Source organism: Tubulanus polymorphus, chromosome 9 (assembly GCF_964204645.1).
Source record: "Tubulanus polymorphus chromosome 9, tnTubPoly1.2, whole genome shotgun sequence".
NCBI lineage: Eukaryota > Metazoa > Nemertea > Palaeonemertea > Tubulaniformes > Tubulanidae > Tubulanus > Tubulanus polymorphus.
The window spans coordinates 600,320-618,430 of record NC_134033.1 but is presented as its reverse complement, the minus strand read 5'-3'; the positions used below and the strand labels follow the sequence as shown (position 1 = coordinate 618,430).

Here is an 18,111-nt window from a genome sequence, read left to right as displayed (position 1 = left end):
GCAAGTACCGTCCATCAGCTCCAAGTCGCTTGAAAATGTTCTACTAATCGATGCTTGTTTCCTGACACCACTGGATGGGAAAGCCCTTCAGAAGAGCGTCACCTGGAAGTCCATCTAGAAGGGCTTTCCCACAGTGACATCATTATCAGGAACTGTTCTACCATCATCCTCGCTTGCCAGGGGTCAGGTATCACTCCCGAACTCGCTTCCACCAGCTTTAGCGTAGTGGGTTCGAATCCCTTGACGGGTGAAGATGTTCTACCATGTACTTGTGACTCATAGGGATACGGAAGCCCCTAGGTGACATACGAGAAAATTTTTTTCATAATTTCGACTTATTTAGTCGAAATTCGACTTCTTATGTCGAAATTCGACATAATAATAACGACTTATCTTGAATTTCGACTTATTAAAATCAAACCCACACAAGTGAAATGGGTTCAGAGTCGAATTAAACCCACACAGCGGAAATGTAGGGACGCGATTGCAGCCACCCCAAGCGGTGCTAGGCACGGTGATCAACGCTTTATTTTCTCTACGAATACACGATAAACACTACACTAGTGCTACGTGGTAAACATGGCTATGATTCACTACACACTCAGCTTGTACGCGTACACACAGCGAGCTACTTATATCGACGATTTCCACGCGGGGATTCCCAGCACTATATAAATACGTCGTAGACTCAAATATAACACACAGCTGCACTAAAAGAGACCATTTTGTTCCACTTGCGATAAACTGAACGTCACGAATTTCTGCGTTACGGACGAAAAATACGACTCTGATGAAACCGAAATGTCTATTTTAAGGGTAAGGATGATATGGGGTCCGTCACGATTATACTGGGACTGGACCGGTGTCCGGAGGGTGTCACGGCTACCAGCCTTCTTTTCAATCTCACTCTTGAGCTTATATAATTCTGAATTATTTTCTAAAATTTAGGTTATCAATGCGTAAGATTTTATTCGAATGATTTCAATGTCGTTGTTCTGCTTAGAAATTGCGTGTACTAACTGGAGTCGGGCCAGCAGCACCGTGTACGTGTGATAATCGATCAGTCACATCTTCACACATGCGCCATCTAACGTCATCGTTTGTCATGACCGCAGCGTCTAATTATGATACGATAAAACCCACTATTATCAAATTGAAAGAAATCTAAAATCGAGAATTTATTAATTGAAACAATCTAAAATATAAGAACACGATGTGATCATCTGTTCACCACGTTTGAGTGTGGTTATCGTACCAGCGACTCATTATATTTAGACGACTATTATCTGATTAGATTGCATTAGCTTATGACATTCGATATGAGTAATATTGTAGTAATACATAGTTGGAATACCCCCCGATAGGATAACGAATGATGAAAAGCTAAAACTCAAAGTCTATTATCGCTACAAATAAAAACCGGTCGAATACATTGGGGCTTTTTACACTTAGTCATGTGATTTAATGTGGTAATAATGTGACTATGCGCCTAAAAATGTTGTATACGTGTAAATATGCAATCAGGAGAGAGTCTCGTGAAAACCATGAATTAATCCGTCATAAAAGTACTTTTATTCACTCCTCTCCGACTGGTATGATTACTATATGCCCCTTAAAGGCCACGTGGAGAATTATTAAAAGGTAATACAGAATTAAAATCAATACAAATTATAGGGTTTTTAAACCAAAAGTTAAAATTCAAAATTTAAAACAACAAAATTTCGACGGCGCATCCGTCTCTTCTGATTTTTTATTCTGTATGTGACTTTTCAATTCTAAATTTCAATTCTAATAGTTTTCGAGTATTTCATCTTTTGTTGTCGATAGCTGGTGATGTCGTTACGGTAATTTGAAATGAAAAGCTCGTAGTTATTGTTAAACGTGACCAATCAGGAAGAAGGATTGAGAAATAAATCCTAACACGTGTTTGTTTGAATTCATGCAAGTCATCATACTGTACACTGTATGTATGAGGCTTAGGAATGTGTATATAATGTCACTATACGGTATGAATCTGATTAAACTGTCGTTTTTAGAAAGTTATTGCAGTTAAAATTCCGGGGTTTTTTTTCTGTGCGGTTGTAAAATCCCATAATATTCCGAGAACCGGAACTTCTATTCATCACGTTTTCAACAGTTTCACTTCCGGAATTAGCTCGTGGACTCTTTATAAAATGATGATCGATTTTGTTTTATATGAACCAAAAATAAAGGCTTAGATTTTCATAAAATCAAATTAAACCCACACAACTGTGGAACTTGCTTCAGAGTCAAATTGTGCCCACACAACTGTGGTACTGGGTTGGGAGTCAAATAAAACCCACACAACTGTAGAACTGGGTTGAGAGTCAAATAAAACTAACACAACTGTGGAACTGGGTTCAGAGTCAAATTAAACCCACACAACTGTGGAACTGGATTATGAGTCAAATTAAACCCACACAACTGTGGAACTGGATTATGAGTCAAATTAAACCCACACTTAAAGTGTGGAAATCGATTCTATTGATTTCAGTATTGATTTGTGAAAACGATGAGTCATCGCCAAACAATGGCTCCCAGTTGCCCGAGCGACGACTCGATGAAGCTCCGCATGAAGGAATTGCAATCGGAAGTTGCTCGGGTGAAAGCCGAGAATATTTCGTTGAAAAGTAAAATATGTGGCTTGGAAAATCTCGGTGAGTAGCATTTCATATAAAACTAACCGCGGTAGAATATCCGAACTGATTTACATATAACTCATTAAAACTAAGTCTAAACCTAAACCTAAAGAGGACCTGTAAATACTGTGCACAGGTGATATACTTCTGACGGCGAAAGCGGAACTGGCGACCACCAAACGGGAACTGGAGACGATCAAATCCTCCAGCGGCCAAGATCTGGAGGGAATGCTCCAAGATGTCACCGTAAGAATTGCGTCCTTTGAAAAAAGTTCTATGAATGAATTATTATCAGTCTCTATTATTTCGGCAACGACTGCTTCGTGGTAATCAGAGGCCACTGGTCATAACTTCGAAATTTCTGATATATTTAGTGTGTACTGTTACGTAGAACCGCCAGGGGGCGTATACAATATGTTTTCTTTTCTGGGACGTATTTGAATCCATGCTAGATTTCTATTAGAATTCGACGGAAAAGTTTTTGTACTGTTATCAATTGTTATGAAAGATTGACTTATTGTTATGAAGAAAAAATCTTATCTTGAAAGAGCAATTGGAGCGATTTAATTTCACTGGACCTAGTTATACGCGTAGGCCTATTATTATTGGAGGGTAAACATTAAAAGTTTGCGATAACGTTCGCATTTTCAAAGTTCGATAACGATAACCGTTATTATTACGAAATATAACCAGATTGACCTGCAGCGACATATAAATCTGTAAACTGAATGTTCATTGTCAACATTTCGTAGAATAATTCCGATGATCTGCTATCGCCGCGACAACAGGAAGCGATCGACGCCATGTTTTGCACGATTGAAGACATCGACGCATGCGTACTGGTAAATATGCAAATTAGTTCATAAGACCGCTAATGAGAGCGATCGTTACTCGTGATGAACTACAGACTTGGATCCCATATTTCTCATGTGAATGCGACTTTTATCGATTTTAGGAACCCTCCAAAAGCGACATCTACAATTTTGTTAGTGTTGCATCACCTGGAAATACGAAAACCACTGACGTCACTGAACAGGTTATTCTTATTAGCATAATATATTCAAATATGTAATTCGACTTTGTTTGAAATAAATGAATTAGTCGATTCACGATGTTATAATGTACATTTACAGAAACCCGACAAAACTGACAACTCTCCTACAAAATCTACCAATTCGACAGTAGCTCCACCTGGCAACGTATATGGTAAAACGCCCTCTAGCGTCGGCCGTAGACCGATTTCGAAACACGATTTGGCGGGAAATGCGGTTTCGGACAGCGGCGTGGCTAAGCACGCGTTTTCCGAAGGGGAAGATTGGGAGGAAATTCCCGAGGATACAACAGTTCACGCAAAAACTAATCCTTCTCACACTCCATTGGCTGAATCGATTCACTATCAACCGCCGCAGTGTCACGTGTCACCAACACTCGTGGTAAGTATGAGTAACAACACTAAACTACGTTCGTACCAACGGTTACCACTAGATAACGACAGAGCCTCTAGATGTCCCAAAATACCACCGCCTCTGGTTATCACGTGCCCAAGAGTCTGATCGATAGGAGCGCCGATCGCTTCAGATTAATCACGTGACACGTATGGCTTAAACACCATTCAAATGTTTCAATTCATGTGAAGATGACGAATCGTCTGTACTGTCGTCTGGCGTCTGTACTGTCGTCTGGCGTCTGTACTGTCGTCTGGCGTCTAGTCCAACGTTTGATCCGAGGCAACACATTCTACTGTAATCTATTCACGGTCTAATTCGCTTCTTTCTCCATTCAGCGGGTGGCTCCGACAGCTCCGGTGACTCCAGCTCCGGAAGGCGAGACGCCCGTTTCGGCGCAGGTACAGGATTTATCGATGTCTCTAGCTAACGCGCTCGGTCAGACTCAGAATCCGTTCTCTCCATCCCTTTCCAACCTTCATAAAGCCGTACTCATCCTCGAGTCCAGAGCATACAAAAACACTGTAGGTTTTTTTGCGCATTCGATCGTCTGCTCGTCATAAATCCCCCTATGACATCATCGTGTATTGATTGATATAAACTTGTATTTTGTAGCAAGAGAATGTGAAACTACACGACGAGAATATGTCGCTCAGAGCGCTGGTCAACTCCATGAAGTCAGTTCAATATTATGATCATTTATTTCTAAGTTCTTTTTCTGATCATGAGCAAAATTGAGAAATTCTACACGAAAGAAGGGGGATACTAGATCTATATTTTGCGGATACTTGTGTCTACTGCACTGTCACGAGTCTGAAGTGGCACCTGCGGCCAGTTGCGCAGTTTTGACTGTAGTCCAAGATAAATTGTTGTGTCTTGATTGACTGTAGAACTTCAGGGACGGATCTAGGGCCTGGGGACGTGTGTGACTTGCTCTAAGTCCATGGAATTTTTGTGTTTTGTGTCCTTTCACCTCCTTGGCAACAAAGATAATTGCTTCATCTCTAAGTGCGGGGTGCGCGTGATATTGCCTTTTTGGATATGAAAGTGCCCTTTTGGGATGTGACAAGTTCATTCATAATTGACCTCTGGATCCGGCCCTGAATTCAGATGGTCTTAGACTGTTTTTAAATCCTAGCCATGGCTGAGTAACCGGGTCGTTTTCAGCTGATTTAGTGTCTCTAACTAATTCTGTTTTTAAATGCAGGAATGACATGGACGTGTTGAAAGCTCGTCTCGGTGTCTCCGAACGCAAACTCGCCGAGCAAGGTAACAACAGACGATCATCGGCGACGTCGGAGAATTCCGTCAATTCCGAATCAACGTCAACGGAGAGAAAACCAGTTCAGAAAGAGCAGACGACCCCTGCCGCTAGCCAATCAGCGACTTCGACACGTGCACGTGATCAACCGTCAGAACCGGTCGTTATGAAGGCGACGCTGTTAGGAAACGATGGCGACGAACTGAAGAGGAAATTCGACGAAGAAAAGGAGAAAATGAAACGGAATATGGCCGAAGTCAGTTTAGTTCTTATTCGAGCAATTTCATCTTGGTAGAACGATAACCACACTCAAAGTGGTGAATTGATAACGAATTAAAAACCCACTATCTACAAATTAAATGTATTTTCTACAAAAAATTCATTAATTTGAACAATCTATTTCATCTTGGTGTTTTCAAAGTCCCGCGAGATCACAGTGAGATCTCGCGTGATCCAAGATGGCCGCTTTATTGAGACACTGGTGATTGTGAAAACAACTGCGTTTCGGACGAGTCTGCGGTCAAAATATACAAGAAAACTTATATATGAAAGTTTACACGTTGAAAAATAACGTAGTTTGATATTATCGACGTTAATTAACTTGACAACGTCATTACGCATTGAAAATAGCGAATATGAGTCCAGGACTCAACCAACAAATTAAAATATCTCCGTCCTTTCTCTCTGCATTCTATAGTTAAAGAAGGCAAATCGTCTATGGGAAAAATACTGCAGTGACATGAAAAGCGAACACGAGCGCGATATCTACAAACTGAAAGAGGAACTAGCGGGCGCTCGAGAAAAAGAGATCGAACTGACTGAGCAGGCTGAAACAAGGACTGCCGAAATAGACCGCTGGATGGTTAACCTGAAACGAAAACTTGATACCGAACAGGTCTTTATGATGACATTTTCAGAGAGAATATGTAATTAAGTGCACGGGTATAGCCTATAGTTACAACCTTACAACTTAAAGTAGTTTATAAAGACATTTCTTTGGGCTCGGTAGTCATGTAGCCAGTCGTTTTCACTGTTAAGCCAGGCGTAGGTCGGCCTTGCGACGCGATTGTCAGCAACTGTTTCAGACTAGTTGCTGCCAGTCTCAAGAGGTCACGGTCACGTCGCGTCGCAGGAAGTAGAACATGTGCGACTCATTGCGACTGGCGTTCAGTGGCAGTCGCAACCCGCCGCCAGCGTCGCAAGGTAGCGTAGGTCGGCGGGTCTTTGCTGGCGGTCGCAGTGAGTCGCAAGCTGTCACAAGGCCGACCTACGCCCGGCTTTACTTAATGTTTAGAGATAGTAGCAGCAACGGGGCCAGTTATTAAGGCGTTGCTTCATTCGTAGAATACACAACGAAGTATTAATCACGAATAGTTAACCTATTAGTTGTATTTCGGTTTTCATGACTAGGAAAACTTAATTGAAGTTCACGATTGGTAGAACACTATATCCGTGTTGACGCGATGAGGAGAGAATCCCACAATGATAATAAAAAGTCCGAAAATGAAACTTCGAGATAGTAGTTTATTTCAACGTTTCGACTATATCCTAATAGTCATCTTCAGGAATACAGTATTCCTTGAGCTAGTGTAGTTTATTCAACGTTTCGACTATATTCTAATAGTCATCTTCAGGAATACTGTATTCCTTGAGCTAGTGTAGTTTATTCAACGTTTCCACTATATCCTAATAGTCATCTTCAGGAATACTGTATTCCTTGAGCTAGTGTAGTTTATTCAACGTTTCGACTATATTCTAATAGTCATCTTCAGGAATGAAAATGACTATTAGGATATAGTCGAAACGTTGAAATAAACTACTATCTCGAAGTTTCATTTTCGGACTTTTTATTATCATTGTGGGATTCTCTCCTCTTAATTGAAGTTGTTTTCTACGTTAGAAATAGTTTCTGATTGTTTGTTCGATTCGATGTTTGTAGCGCGATAAAGAGGAAGCCTTACAACAGCTGCACGTTGAACAGCAGAGATGCGCTAGTCTGGAAACTCGACAGTTGGAGAGTGAAAATGAGAAAGTTGCTTTGAGAGAACAAGCGAATGAACTTGAACGTAAAATCCAACAGATTCGGGTGAGTGTTGCTGCGCAGAGGGACGAGGGAGCGCGGAGAGGGACAGAACGGGGTCTAAAACTTGTTATAGAGTCATCCACATGCATTTTAACAAGATTGTCACTAAATCATCGCCTATCATAGTTCTGGACCATATCTTCCATTCTTATATACTTATTAAACTGATTATGTCAAATGGGAGTTTCTTTTAAAAAAAACAGAACAACCACGTGTTTAATTACAAAATGAATACATTTTTGGAATTTTCAAAAGATCCATGTTTGGTCGGACATTGATCGGACCTGTGTCGACATCACCGAGGAAGAGGGTAGGATGGCGGAGCTGGTAGAACCACAGGTGGAGCACTGCACCGACCTAACGAAAAGACTAATGAATTTAATTTCTTTTTCTAAGGATGAACAAGAAGAATTCCTTGGACAGATTCAGTTTCAGCCGGCATCCATCCATCAGCCGAACGTCGCTCCTCCTCGGGAGCAGCAGGAGCAGCCGGTGCAACTTCCAGAGAATTTACAGTCCATCAAAGATGAAAACGAAGTTCTCAAGATGCAGGTACCGATACTGTCTTTAAAATGAAGTCGGGGATGGTTAGAGATTTAGAATAAAACTATTCTTTGTTTTAGGTGACGATCTATAAAGAAGATTTCGATAAAGAACGTCGCGATCGGGAGAGACTGGCGCGGGATAAAGAGGAGATTCAGGAACGTTTGAATGAACTCGTGGCTACATTCGAGGATCGTTCTTTACAGGTAACTTACACAAAAACAAATCAACATCAGTTTCTGTTAGTTCAGTTAGACTGAGTATCAAAGTTTACCCCTTCCTAGGAATAAATCCTCAATCTGAGTGACAACCACTATAGTAACGATGAGAGACCATGCTTATAACTTCACACATTTCATAATGTTTCCAGGGACTATTTTGCTTCCTCATCTAGGGAAACCCAGCCCAGGGATCATTTGACCTAGCCCAATATATGGTCTCCGGACCTTGGTGTACGCAAAAAAAGGACTTTGTCCCCACATTTTAGATAGATACTAAGCTTTATTTTTCTGAAAATTGTTACAAAACATATAAAATCATTCGTAAGATAAGATAAAGACCCACTATCTACAGATCAAAAGAATTTAAAAACACACCTGACGATGATCTCTAGGGTGAGATCGAAACGTCGTGTATTCTATATATATTTTAGATTGGTCGAATAAATTCTTGTTTTTAAATTCTTTTAATCTGTAGATAGTGGGTTTTCATCTTATTATCCGTTCACAACGTTTCAGTGTGGTAATCGTTCTATTCGTAAGATGTGAATAATACACGCTGTATATACGTTTTCTGTTTTGATGTCTGTCGATTTGTTCACTCACAGCTCCACGACACGGACGAGATTCGCGAACTCAGACGGAAAGTCCGCGAATTGGAAGGCGACGCGAAAACTCTGCGAATTCGAGTGAGGAATCTGGAAACGGAGAAAACTCGAGTCGAACAGAAATGTCGACAGAAAACAACCGAGGTCGGCACCAGTAAAATAAATCACAAATTTAATTGTTCATAAGTACCTTCGGGCACCATCCGAAAACCATCCGTTTGTTCGTAAATGCCCCGCACCTCCACCAGCGGTAATCCGGAATAGCATAATTAGTAAACCTGGGGCCAGTTGCACAGAGTCCAAAAATGGTTTCAAATTTCAAGACTGGTCTTAAGTTGTTAGATTGGCTATAGAACCAAGTTGGTCTTAGACTGGTCTTAAGTCTAAGCCATGACTATGCAACCGGCCCCAGGTCTATATTTGGATATTTTTGATAATAGTTGATGAAACTGGATGAGAAATTGAGGCAAACGCAGATACGAATAAGCGAGGCGATCCGAGAACGCGATTATTACGTAAGTTTAAATTATCGTCAGTGGTAGTTTTGATGTTGTAATCTGTTCAGACCTAGGTTGACGCTGAATCGGTGCAACACGTCTTGGAGGAAAAGTTTTGAAGCGAATTGAAGACCAATGAATGCTAGAAATTATTGAGTGAATTGATGTCATGATACGTTTCGACTGTTTTTCCCTAAACAATCAACTTGCTTCGTTTAGCAACTGGCAATAACGTGTGATTTCATCGAAATAAAATTAGAGACAAAATTGAGACAAAAAAGGCCGCTCTATTATGAAAATATGACGTCATATGGTCGGTCACCTCCGGGATCCCGCGTCACTGTGAATACTGTAGATACGCTAAGCCTACGTAACTTAAATTCATTCTTTATTTGTTAATTGCAGAAGAATATTTGGACCGATCGTGCTGAAGACGCCTATATCACAATGCGCGCACCTATCAATCCATTCGGTTCGTTGTTTTAAAGTCAATTCGAAATCGAACTTTATTATTCAGAGAATTCTAAATATGATTCTCCAATTCTATTCAGCTTTCGACTCGAGCGAGAGAGAACCACGAATTTACGAGGTAAGTTGTGACGTAACCGCCTCAAACGGCTGCTTCATAGAACTACTCGTTTCAACGAACTTGAATTTGATTTGTGGTCAGTTTAATTGGTATGACAGGGAATTTGAATTATAATTGTAGGAGATACCGAACAGTTGGAGGACGGCTCCGGGAACTGCAGCGAATAATTCCCGTTCTGCGGTGGCCGCTAGTTTCGCGGCTACATCACGAGCAGCACCGCCGCGAGTACCGCCAAATATCAGATCGTCTGCCGATAAAACTCGCCCGTCTGTGGCTAATGGTTTCGGGCCCTACTGAACCGTGTAAACCTCGCAGTCCAACTCGGATTTTCGACATTTGACAAAAACTTTCTCATTTTCTGACTACATCGTTAATTTCCAATATCTGAAGATGGAGAGAACTCGAAGCAATGATCCACATTTCGGATTTCCGTGGTTACAATAGCATTTGTCAAAGCAAATGTTTAGTGACTGACTCCTGGGACAGACACAGGAAAACCCTGTTAGTGCTAACCATGGCTAGTTAACTGTGCTTAAGCGTACTAAACGGGAGCTGGAAAATGCTGTTAACGCTAACCATTGTTTTCGTGCTGCCTCTCTGTGAGCTGCTTAGCCTTACGACGAATAAGCCACCAACCACGGTTAGACTAACATGGTACCTGCTGCGGCTGCTTCTGATTTGTGGCGGTTCGTCGTACCTACATAGGCTTTGACTGGTCCGAAATTGATTTCGCTTTCGCTGAACTGAGACTGACGGGTCCCAGTTCGAGTCCGAGCTGGACTACGCGGTTTACTGCATTAAGCTACTGTGGTCACCGTTGTTATACTTACAGCCTTTTATTTATCGAACGCAACATCACGTTGTTCGTTCACATGTATAGAATAGTTGAATACACTCATATATTCAAAGATATATAAAACTATAGCCGACAGATCAATATTTAGATAATGCAATAAAGCGTTAAGTTTATATTCTGATGGCGTATACGGAGCTGCATTTGCTGAAAAGTTGGTGAGAGGTAATCAGTGGATAAGTAATGACATAGTGAAAATTAAAACTCCATTGTTACTATGGTATTTATCCGTCGGTTATCTTTAACCAACTGGACCCAGTTCTACAGTTCAGGGGCCGTTTGCTCAAAAGTCGTTTAGAGTTAACCAGTGGATAGTTGACATAGTGACAATTAACAGTTCATTGTAGTTACTATGGTATCTATCCACTGGTTATCTTTAACCAACTTTTGAGCAACTGGCCCCTGAGTTAAATTTGACTAGAATTAAAACATCGAAAATGGACTAACTTTAACTAGGAGTTAACTCTAACTCTCAGCTGTGGAACCGGGTCCTTTTAAGCAACTTACCACCGGGGATTATTTACCGCATATTCTACATTCATATCGTGCAACAGGTGGTAATTATATGTAGCTCTCGGGGGAAGGTTTGAATGGGGAAAACCCGTAATGTTTCGGTGGGGGAAAACCCGTTTAATTCCATGTGATGTATAGGTGATATCGGGAATATGAATAATATTGAGACAGGAGATACATGATTCGTGTGCGCTATTCGTGCCGGGATTTTGTGACATTTATTTTTGTTTGGGTTTTTTGAATAATCATTTATTGTTTTGTGTTTAATTTACATATATCTAAAGCTAACCCAAGGAGGGGATAAACGTTATCACAAGTGGTATTGCTGTGCTATGCTTCATTTATTCCGAAGTTATTTAAAACAATATAATCGATTTTAATAAGGCAAAGTATATATTGCATATTCGTATTTCTACAATACACCAGGAACCAGTTCCACGAGTTCAGATTTGACTAAAGAATTAACTCATGAACGAATTTTAATTCAGATTACACAACCGTGGAATTCGGAACCGGATCCGGGGGATCTAGTTGCTCAAAAGTTGGTCAGAGTTAACCAGTGGATAGTTGACACAGTGACATCCACCGATTATCTTTAGCCTACTGTTGAAATGCTTATTACTTGAATATTCTGCTACATGTGCTGATAATATGCTGATAGTAATCGGTAGCTTTTGGGAAAGGTTATGATGTCTATATGGGATACATCATTACAGCTATAAACTCTAAATTGAGGGTGAACTGTTTTAGGATTGGGAATTTTAAGCCTCGAAATTCTTATTTTCTTATACCCCATGTTTTGGGAAATTAAAGAGATAAAGAAATTGTGTTCGTTATTCGAGCCGGGAATATTTACGTTTTGTTGTTTGACTCTAATTTTGTAATCGTCGTTTCTTTTTTCTGTGTTTAAATGAATAAAACTTATGTAATTTACATAAAAATAAACATCTTAGATATGTATCAAAATCAACTGGGGTCTGGTGCGCTGAAAACCTAGTTAAATCAACCGGTGGATACAATTCTTGCATTCTTTCGATGTACTATTTAAATTCCGTCGTTAAAACTCGACTTAAAAAATTTCCATTCTTGCTAAAGCGAAAAACCCACAGTGAGATGAAAAAACTAGCAGAGAGTCTGACGTTTCGATTCAAATCTATGAACCATTTTCAAAATCTGAATAATACAAAAATGGCTCCGATTTGAGTTTAAACGTCCGACTCATTCGTAGATTTTATTCCATCTAATTGGGTTTTTCGCTTTTAGATTGCTATAAGACAGTAACTTTTCTGGAAACCAAACTGCATTCTTGAATGTCGACCCGATGGTTAAACTACATGTACAAACCAATTTGCAACTGACCCCGGCTTCGTTTTTTTTTTAAATTCTTTTTCAACGCCCGGAAGTGATGAACCAGGTGATCCACAAAAAGTTCCTGTTTTGGCATACATCGTTTGTTTTCACGCCCACAGAAATGCTTCCATTAAAAACTCGAATCTACAAAATAAATATGTTGCCAAATTGTAATCCAGATGTGATATTGATGTTGTAATACTGAAAAAACGTGTGAATTGTGTTAAATTGATTCTTGAATTCTGAAATGCCGATTTCACCTGTAACACAATCACTCAAAAAATTTTGTTTCATTTAAATAGACTCTTTATTTTATCCATTAATTCATTCTCTTTTTAATACATTGCAGTTATAGATGATTACCATATTTTCAACCGTTCAATATGCTGCTTCAAATTATAAAAAACGTCGCAATTGTCCTGACTACTGTTTCTCCCCTCCGACATCGATTCTCCTATTGATTTCCTGTCACGTGTTTCCCATATATTCATTCGCGAGAACCGTATCACTCGCACTGGATGAAAGAGGACTGGATCGTCTCACTAATAGCGGCAAGTACACCTTCATTCTAAACAAATCATCGTTTGAACTTGTCTCGGATTTTCTGAGATATATTTGTATAATAAGTTTAATATTCATTGCTATGTTTTCAAAGTGCTTGAATTTCCAGTATCTACGAGAACTATTCAAAGCGTCTGGGGCCAGTTGCACAGTCGTGACTTAAATCCAAAAGTGGTCTTAAATCTAAAGACCAATCTTAAGTTGTTAGATTGGCTATAGAACTAAAATGAGTTTAGACTGTTCTTCAGTTGTTAGATTGGTTATAGAACCAAATGAACTTAGACTGGTCTTAAGTTGTTAGATTGGTTATAGAACTAAGTTGGTCTTAGACTGGTCTTAGTTGTTAGATTGGCTATAGAACTAAGTTGGTCTTAGACTGGTCTTAGTTGTTAGATTGGCTATAGAACTAAGTTGGTCTTAGATTTGTCATAAGTCTAAGCCATGACTGTGCAGCCGGTCCCTGGGGTCATTTGTTCCAAAGTTGATTAGAGCTATAACCAGTAGATAAATGCTTGGTGACAATTAAAATTCCATTAGTCACCTTATTCACCTGTTATCTCTAAGCGGGCCCTGGTGTCTTGCACGAAAATGGAAATCTACTTTTTAATCTTTCCTCATCTGGCTATTTTTGGAATACTTGTAATCATTTCAATATCCTGATAAAATCCATATCCTATTCGGTTTTGACCCTTAACGAAATATCGTTATCACTGGTGATAACGGTTATGGCAGAACAGTTACATAAAACCTGGTATCTGTTTGGTTCTTGTACGGACAAGTGATTCAAGTCTAACTCAGTTGAGGAATAAAAACCCGCAATCAATGAAAACCCCTTCGAGGATTTTCACATTTCAACTAAAAAATGCTATGAGCCCTTTTCAAAAACTTGTCGACACTTTTGGAAATGGCTCATATAATAATAGTTTCAAATGAGTCACCTTCCTCTAGAATCCGGATAGTTTGACAGCACAGGAACTAAACTATTTCCACTCAAAAATAGGTTATAGTTCTTTAACCGACCACCACTCGTATCGGTGGCGCTCGAAGATTGTGGCGTAGGCCCCGATGGGGAGCAGCATTTGACTTTCAGAGTTGTTTTATTAAAGTATGCTCAGAAATAAGGTGCATTTATGAATGCAAATCTCCAATAAATCCAGATTATTTTACGCGTATTGCGTGCTACGTATGATCGAGGTAAACTGTTTAATTTATTTCGAGTAATTTTCTGAAATGTGTCGAAATAATGTCGATTAGTTAGAGTCAGCTGCTGCTCGCTGCTAATTAGAAATACGTCCAACTGAGATATATTGAATTTATTGTCTATAACATCGAGTTCGACTTCAATAACTCGTTGAACATGTGTTTTTAATTGACAAATGATTTTGCTATCGTAGAATTCGTTTCGAGTAGTTTAAACCGAAATCGATGCTTAATAACAGAATTCAACCGCTTTCATAGTTCTCGGTAAACATTTAACCCTAGGGAAGGAGACTATTTGCCCAGCCTGGACGGTGTCTCCTAATGGGAAGGAGACTATTTGCCCAGCCTGGACGATGTCTCCTAATGGGAAGGAGACTATTTGCCCAGTCTGGCCGGTGTCTCCTAATGGGAAGGAGACTATTTGCCCAGTCTGGACGGTGTCTCCTAATGGGAAGGAGACTATTTGCCCAGTCTGGACGGTGTCTCCTAATGGGTAGGGGACCACTCTCCCAGTCTGGACGGTGTCTCCTAATGGATAGGAGATTACTCTCCCAGTCTGGACGGTGTCTCCTAATGGGAAGGAGACTATTTGCCCAGTCTGGACGGTGTCTCCTAATGGGTAGGGGACCACTCTCCCAGTCTGGACGGTGTCTCCTAATGGGTAGGAGACCACTCTAACAGTCTGGACGGTGTCTCCTAATGGGTAGGAGACCACTCTAACAGTCTGGACGGTGTCTCCTAATGGGTAGGAGACCACTCTAACAGTCTGGACGGGGTTTCGAGCCAAACATAGCAAGTTTTCCCTTACTGCTTACTGCTGGGAATTTCCAACATAAGTTCGCACAAACAACTGCGGAACCGAGCATTACAAATTCAATCGATTCTTCATGCGTATTTTGTAACGCCATCATTAAAAGCGTGATCTATTTGTTTTTTGACAGAAAATCATTATTAGCAGTCGCATTCAGTAAAAACAGCAAACAAAAATTACTGGAAAGTTGAACAAGCAAACAGGAGGTTGAATTTGTTAAACTAGCAAACAGCACAAAATGGCAGTAACTTTGACGATGGCCTTGAAGGTCGTAGTATTGTTCGTAAGCTTAATTTGCATGTTCAGAAGTTGCCATAGCGGTATCTCTGTGCTTAACAACGGTGAGGTCCTTATCACGTGATTTTTAGAACATAAGTATAAGTCATCGATTTTCAACTGTATCACGCTTTTTCTGTTTTGAAGAAAAATGTCGGCAGATTTTCCCGAAAAACAGCGCCGAGCCGCTGGTGAAAGTCACCATCGTCGGGGAAGAGTGTGCGGAATATGTCTGCACTGCGAATCAAACAGACCCGGATAAAAAACTTACTGGAACTAAGACAACGTAACGACTGATCATTATTTGCCTATAAAATATCCTACAATTACGTCTACGCCCCCTGGTGCCTGTGGTTTCACGTAAAGGTTCTTAGAGATACTTTTAAAAATGAAATAGATTTTAAAATGCGTTAGATCGCCCGAGGAGGATTCAATTCTGTTCAGTTGATTTAAAGATTTAAGCCGTTTCAAGATTTAAACCTTTTTTTAGTGAAACCTTGGGACCATGAGTCGAGATGACCATTCGTTAAATTTACATCAACAATTATTTTAAGAAATCCTTATGAATTCCTTTTTATTTGAATGAGAACCATATTTCTAAAACGAACGCAATTTCGACTGGATTTTCACGGGCTTTTTTGCATCGTTCTTGTTTTTTAGCTGCTCGCCGACAAATGCGTTAGTGTGCGATATTGCAGATATGATTCGAGAAGGCTGTTACCAGAAGGTAAAACCCAACGTCGATACAACATCGGTGGTCAAATGTTGTAATGGGGTGAAAGTCTGCAACGGTACAAATGAATTCGTCCAGACCGAATACAATGCATTCGAAGAGGATAATAGTGTCATAATAGAGATGTGTAGCAAGAGATAAAAAGTCGAATGAAGCTATTTAAGACGTGACGTCGGTCCTACAGTCGTTCTGCGCTGAAATCTGGCGGCTTTCATTTCATTTCATTCAACTCATTAATTCACTGCGAAGCCATTTACTGTTTTAAGTTACGCGTTTAATGCAAAATCAACGTCAAACAATTTGCATACGCGCATAGATTATCCACATATGTTGCATCGGGTTCGAATCCCACATTCTATCCTAATTTAATCGTAAGGTTCGAATCCCACATTTATCCGATTATCTATTTTACACGTTAAAAACGGAGTGTTTTGTTAATCTAAGAAATAATGCGTTATAGATCAATTAAAAAGTTCACAAAATCAGGAAAATCATTTTCGTTATCACGAAGAATATTCAACTTTAGCGACGAAATAAAATGAATGGATAAATGAAAAAAAATGAATTATTTGTTCAAATATCTTGGTTCTTATATTTTCCATTTTAGGTTGAATGAATTCTTTGAGACTTGTTTTTGCAAATTTGTTCACAGAATGGTATTTTTTCGCTTTTTTCAACAAGATAAAAAAGCTGAGGAAAAATTCTTCGAAATTGGTAATTCCAATTGGCAATTCCACAAAAATAGCTAATCGTCCCTTGACTCTCTTCAATTAGTTCATTTTCGATTGATTTAACCGATTCAACCGTGAATCATATATTTGATATTTTCTAAAACGTCTTTAAGCAATTTTTTTGTTTTTAGAATATGAAATATAGAGCAATGATATGTCGTTGCGATTTCTTCTCCTCGATGGCTGTTCCGAATTTCAGACGTCAGAGTTTTCGCACAGAAGTTTGAACTTTTGCCTCACCCCCGATCTCTCTCTCACTCTCTCTCTCTCTCTCTGTCTCTCTTTTCTCATTCTTTCTCGTGTATTGACAGCTATTTATTTATTACCACGTGTTTTATGTTTTTATTGCCCCCGGTGACTACACACTGAACGCACACCCGAGCAATCCCCAGCGGGTTCACCGGGTGCATACCCACACTCAGGATCGCCTGTACTTACCGGTTTTAAAAACCGACACGCGACCGGGTCAATTCGCGGATTCGATCGAGCGATCATCGTTTCGTAGAATAATTAAGATTTTATATCTTTTCTTAAAAAAATGATCGCTGCTTCCGGTTTGTGGTGTAGAGGGCAAAACGAACTTCTTAAACACTCGGTTCACAATTAGTGCAAATTCATTCACGGCCCACAAGAATCCGTGCATAGTTCGCACCCCGCGTAAATCCGCAGTCTCTGAGTTCCAACTTCAGGGTTTGTTTTTGCGATTTAAGTAACTCGTAGACAGAAAATCCACCTGACCACAGAATGACCGCTTGACCAGCTCACCGGCTCGCTTTGAATTAGAAAGACCAGTTCCACAGTTGCTGAGTTAGATTTAACTCAGAGTTAACACATCGAAAATCAACTGATTTTAATTCCGAGTTCACTGTGGGACTCGATCAAAAGAACTGTCGACGTGGTACTCATCTGTTGGTAAACTAACTGACCACTACTGACCATCGCTGACCATCGAATGACCTCAACACTGTGTGGACGACATGATATAAAGAACGATAAAAGACTTCGAATTTTACAAAAGGAAAACTTCTTTTTAATGATGATAATTTTGATCTCATTTTGATTATGTTTATACATGTTTCATATCATCTCATCTTCAACTAAATGCAATAAAAGAAAAAATTGTTAAAACGAAAATACAATATTCATAATAATATATACCAATAATTAGAATAATAATTA

General features: G+C 39.8%; 2 protein-coding genes across 3 annotated transcripts; both read left to right on the top strand.

Annotated features, from left to right (window-relative positions):
* Positions 1-644: 644 nt before the first annotated feature.
* On the top strand, positions 645-15,533 carry LOC141911277 (uncharacterized). Of its 2 annotated transcripts, XM_074802277.1 has the most exons (19): positions 645-816; positions 2,516-2,678; positions 2,797-2,906; positions 3,413-3,502; positions 3,616-3,696; positions 3,794-4,093; positions 4,444-4,629; positions 4,721-4,782; positions 5,313-5,622; positions 6,064-6,261; positions 7,306-7,452; positions 7,846-8,001; positions 8,073-8,198; positions 8,819-8,962; positions 9,259-9,333; positions 9,721-9,787; positions 9,867-9,904; positions 10,025-13,171; positions 15,323-15,533. In XM_074802277.1, exons 2-18 carry the CDS (start codon positions 2,534-2,536, stop codon positions 10,199-10,201), a joined length of 2,412 nt encoding a protein of 803 aa, XP_074658378.1. In that variant the 5' UTR covers positions 645-816; positions 2,516-2,533; the 3' UTR covers positions 10,202-13,171; positions 15,323-15,533. The 2 variants fall into 2 exon arrangements, with proteins under 2 accessions (XP_074658378.1, XP_074658379.1); XM_074802278.1 differs by lacking the exon at positions 4,444-4,629.
* LOC141911278 (uncharacterized) lies at positions 15,394-16,744 on the top strand. Its single transcript, XM_074802279.1, has 3 exons — positions 15,394-15,533; positions 15,616-15,754; positions 16,129-16,744. The coding sequence occupies exons 1-3, from the start codon at positions 15,431-15,433 to the stop codon at positions 16,340-16,342; spliced, it is 456 nt and encodes a 151-aa protein (XP_074658380.1). The 5' UTR covers positions 15,394-15,430; the 3' UTR covers positions 16,343-16,744.
* The last annotated feature ends 1,367 nt before the right edge of the window (positions 16,745-18,111 follow it).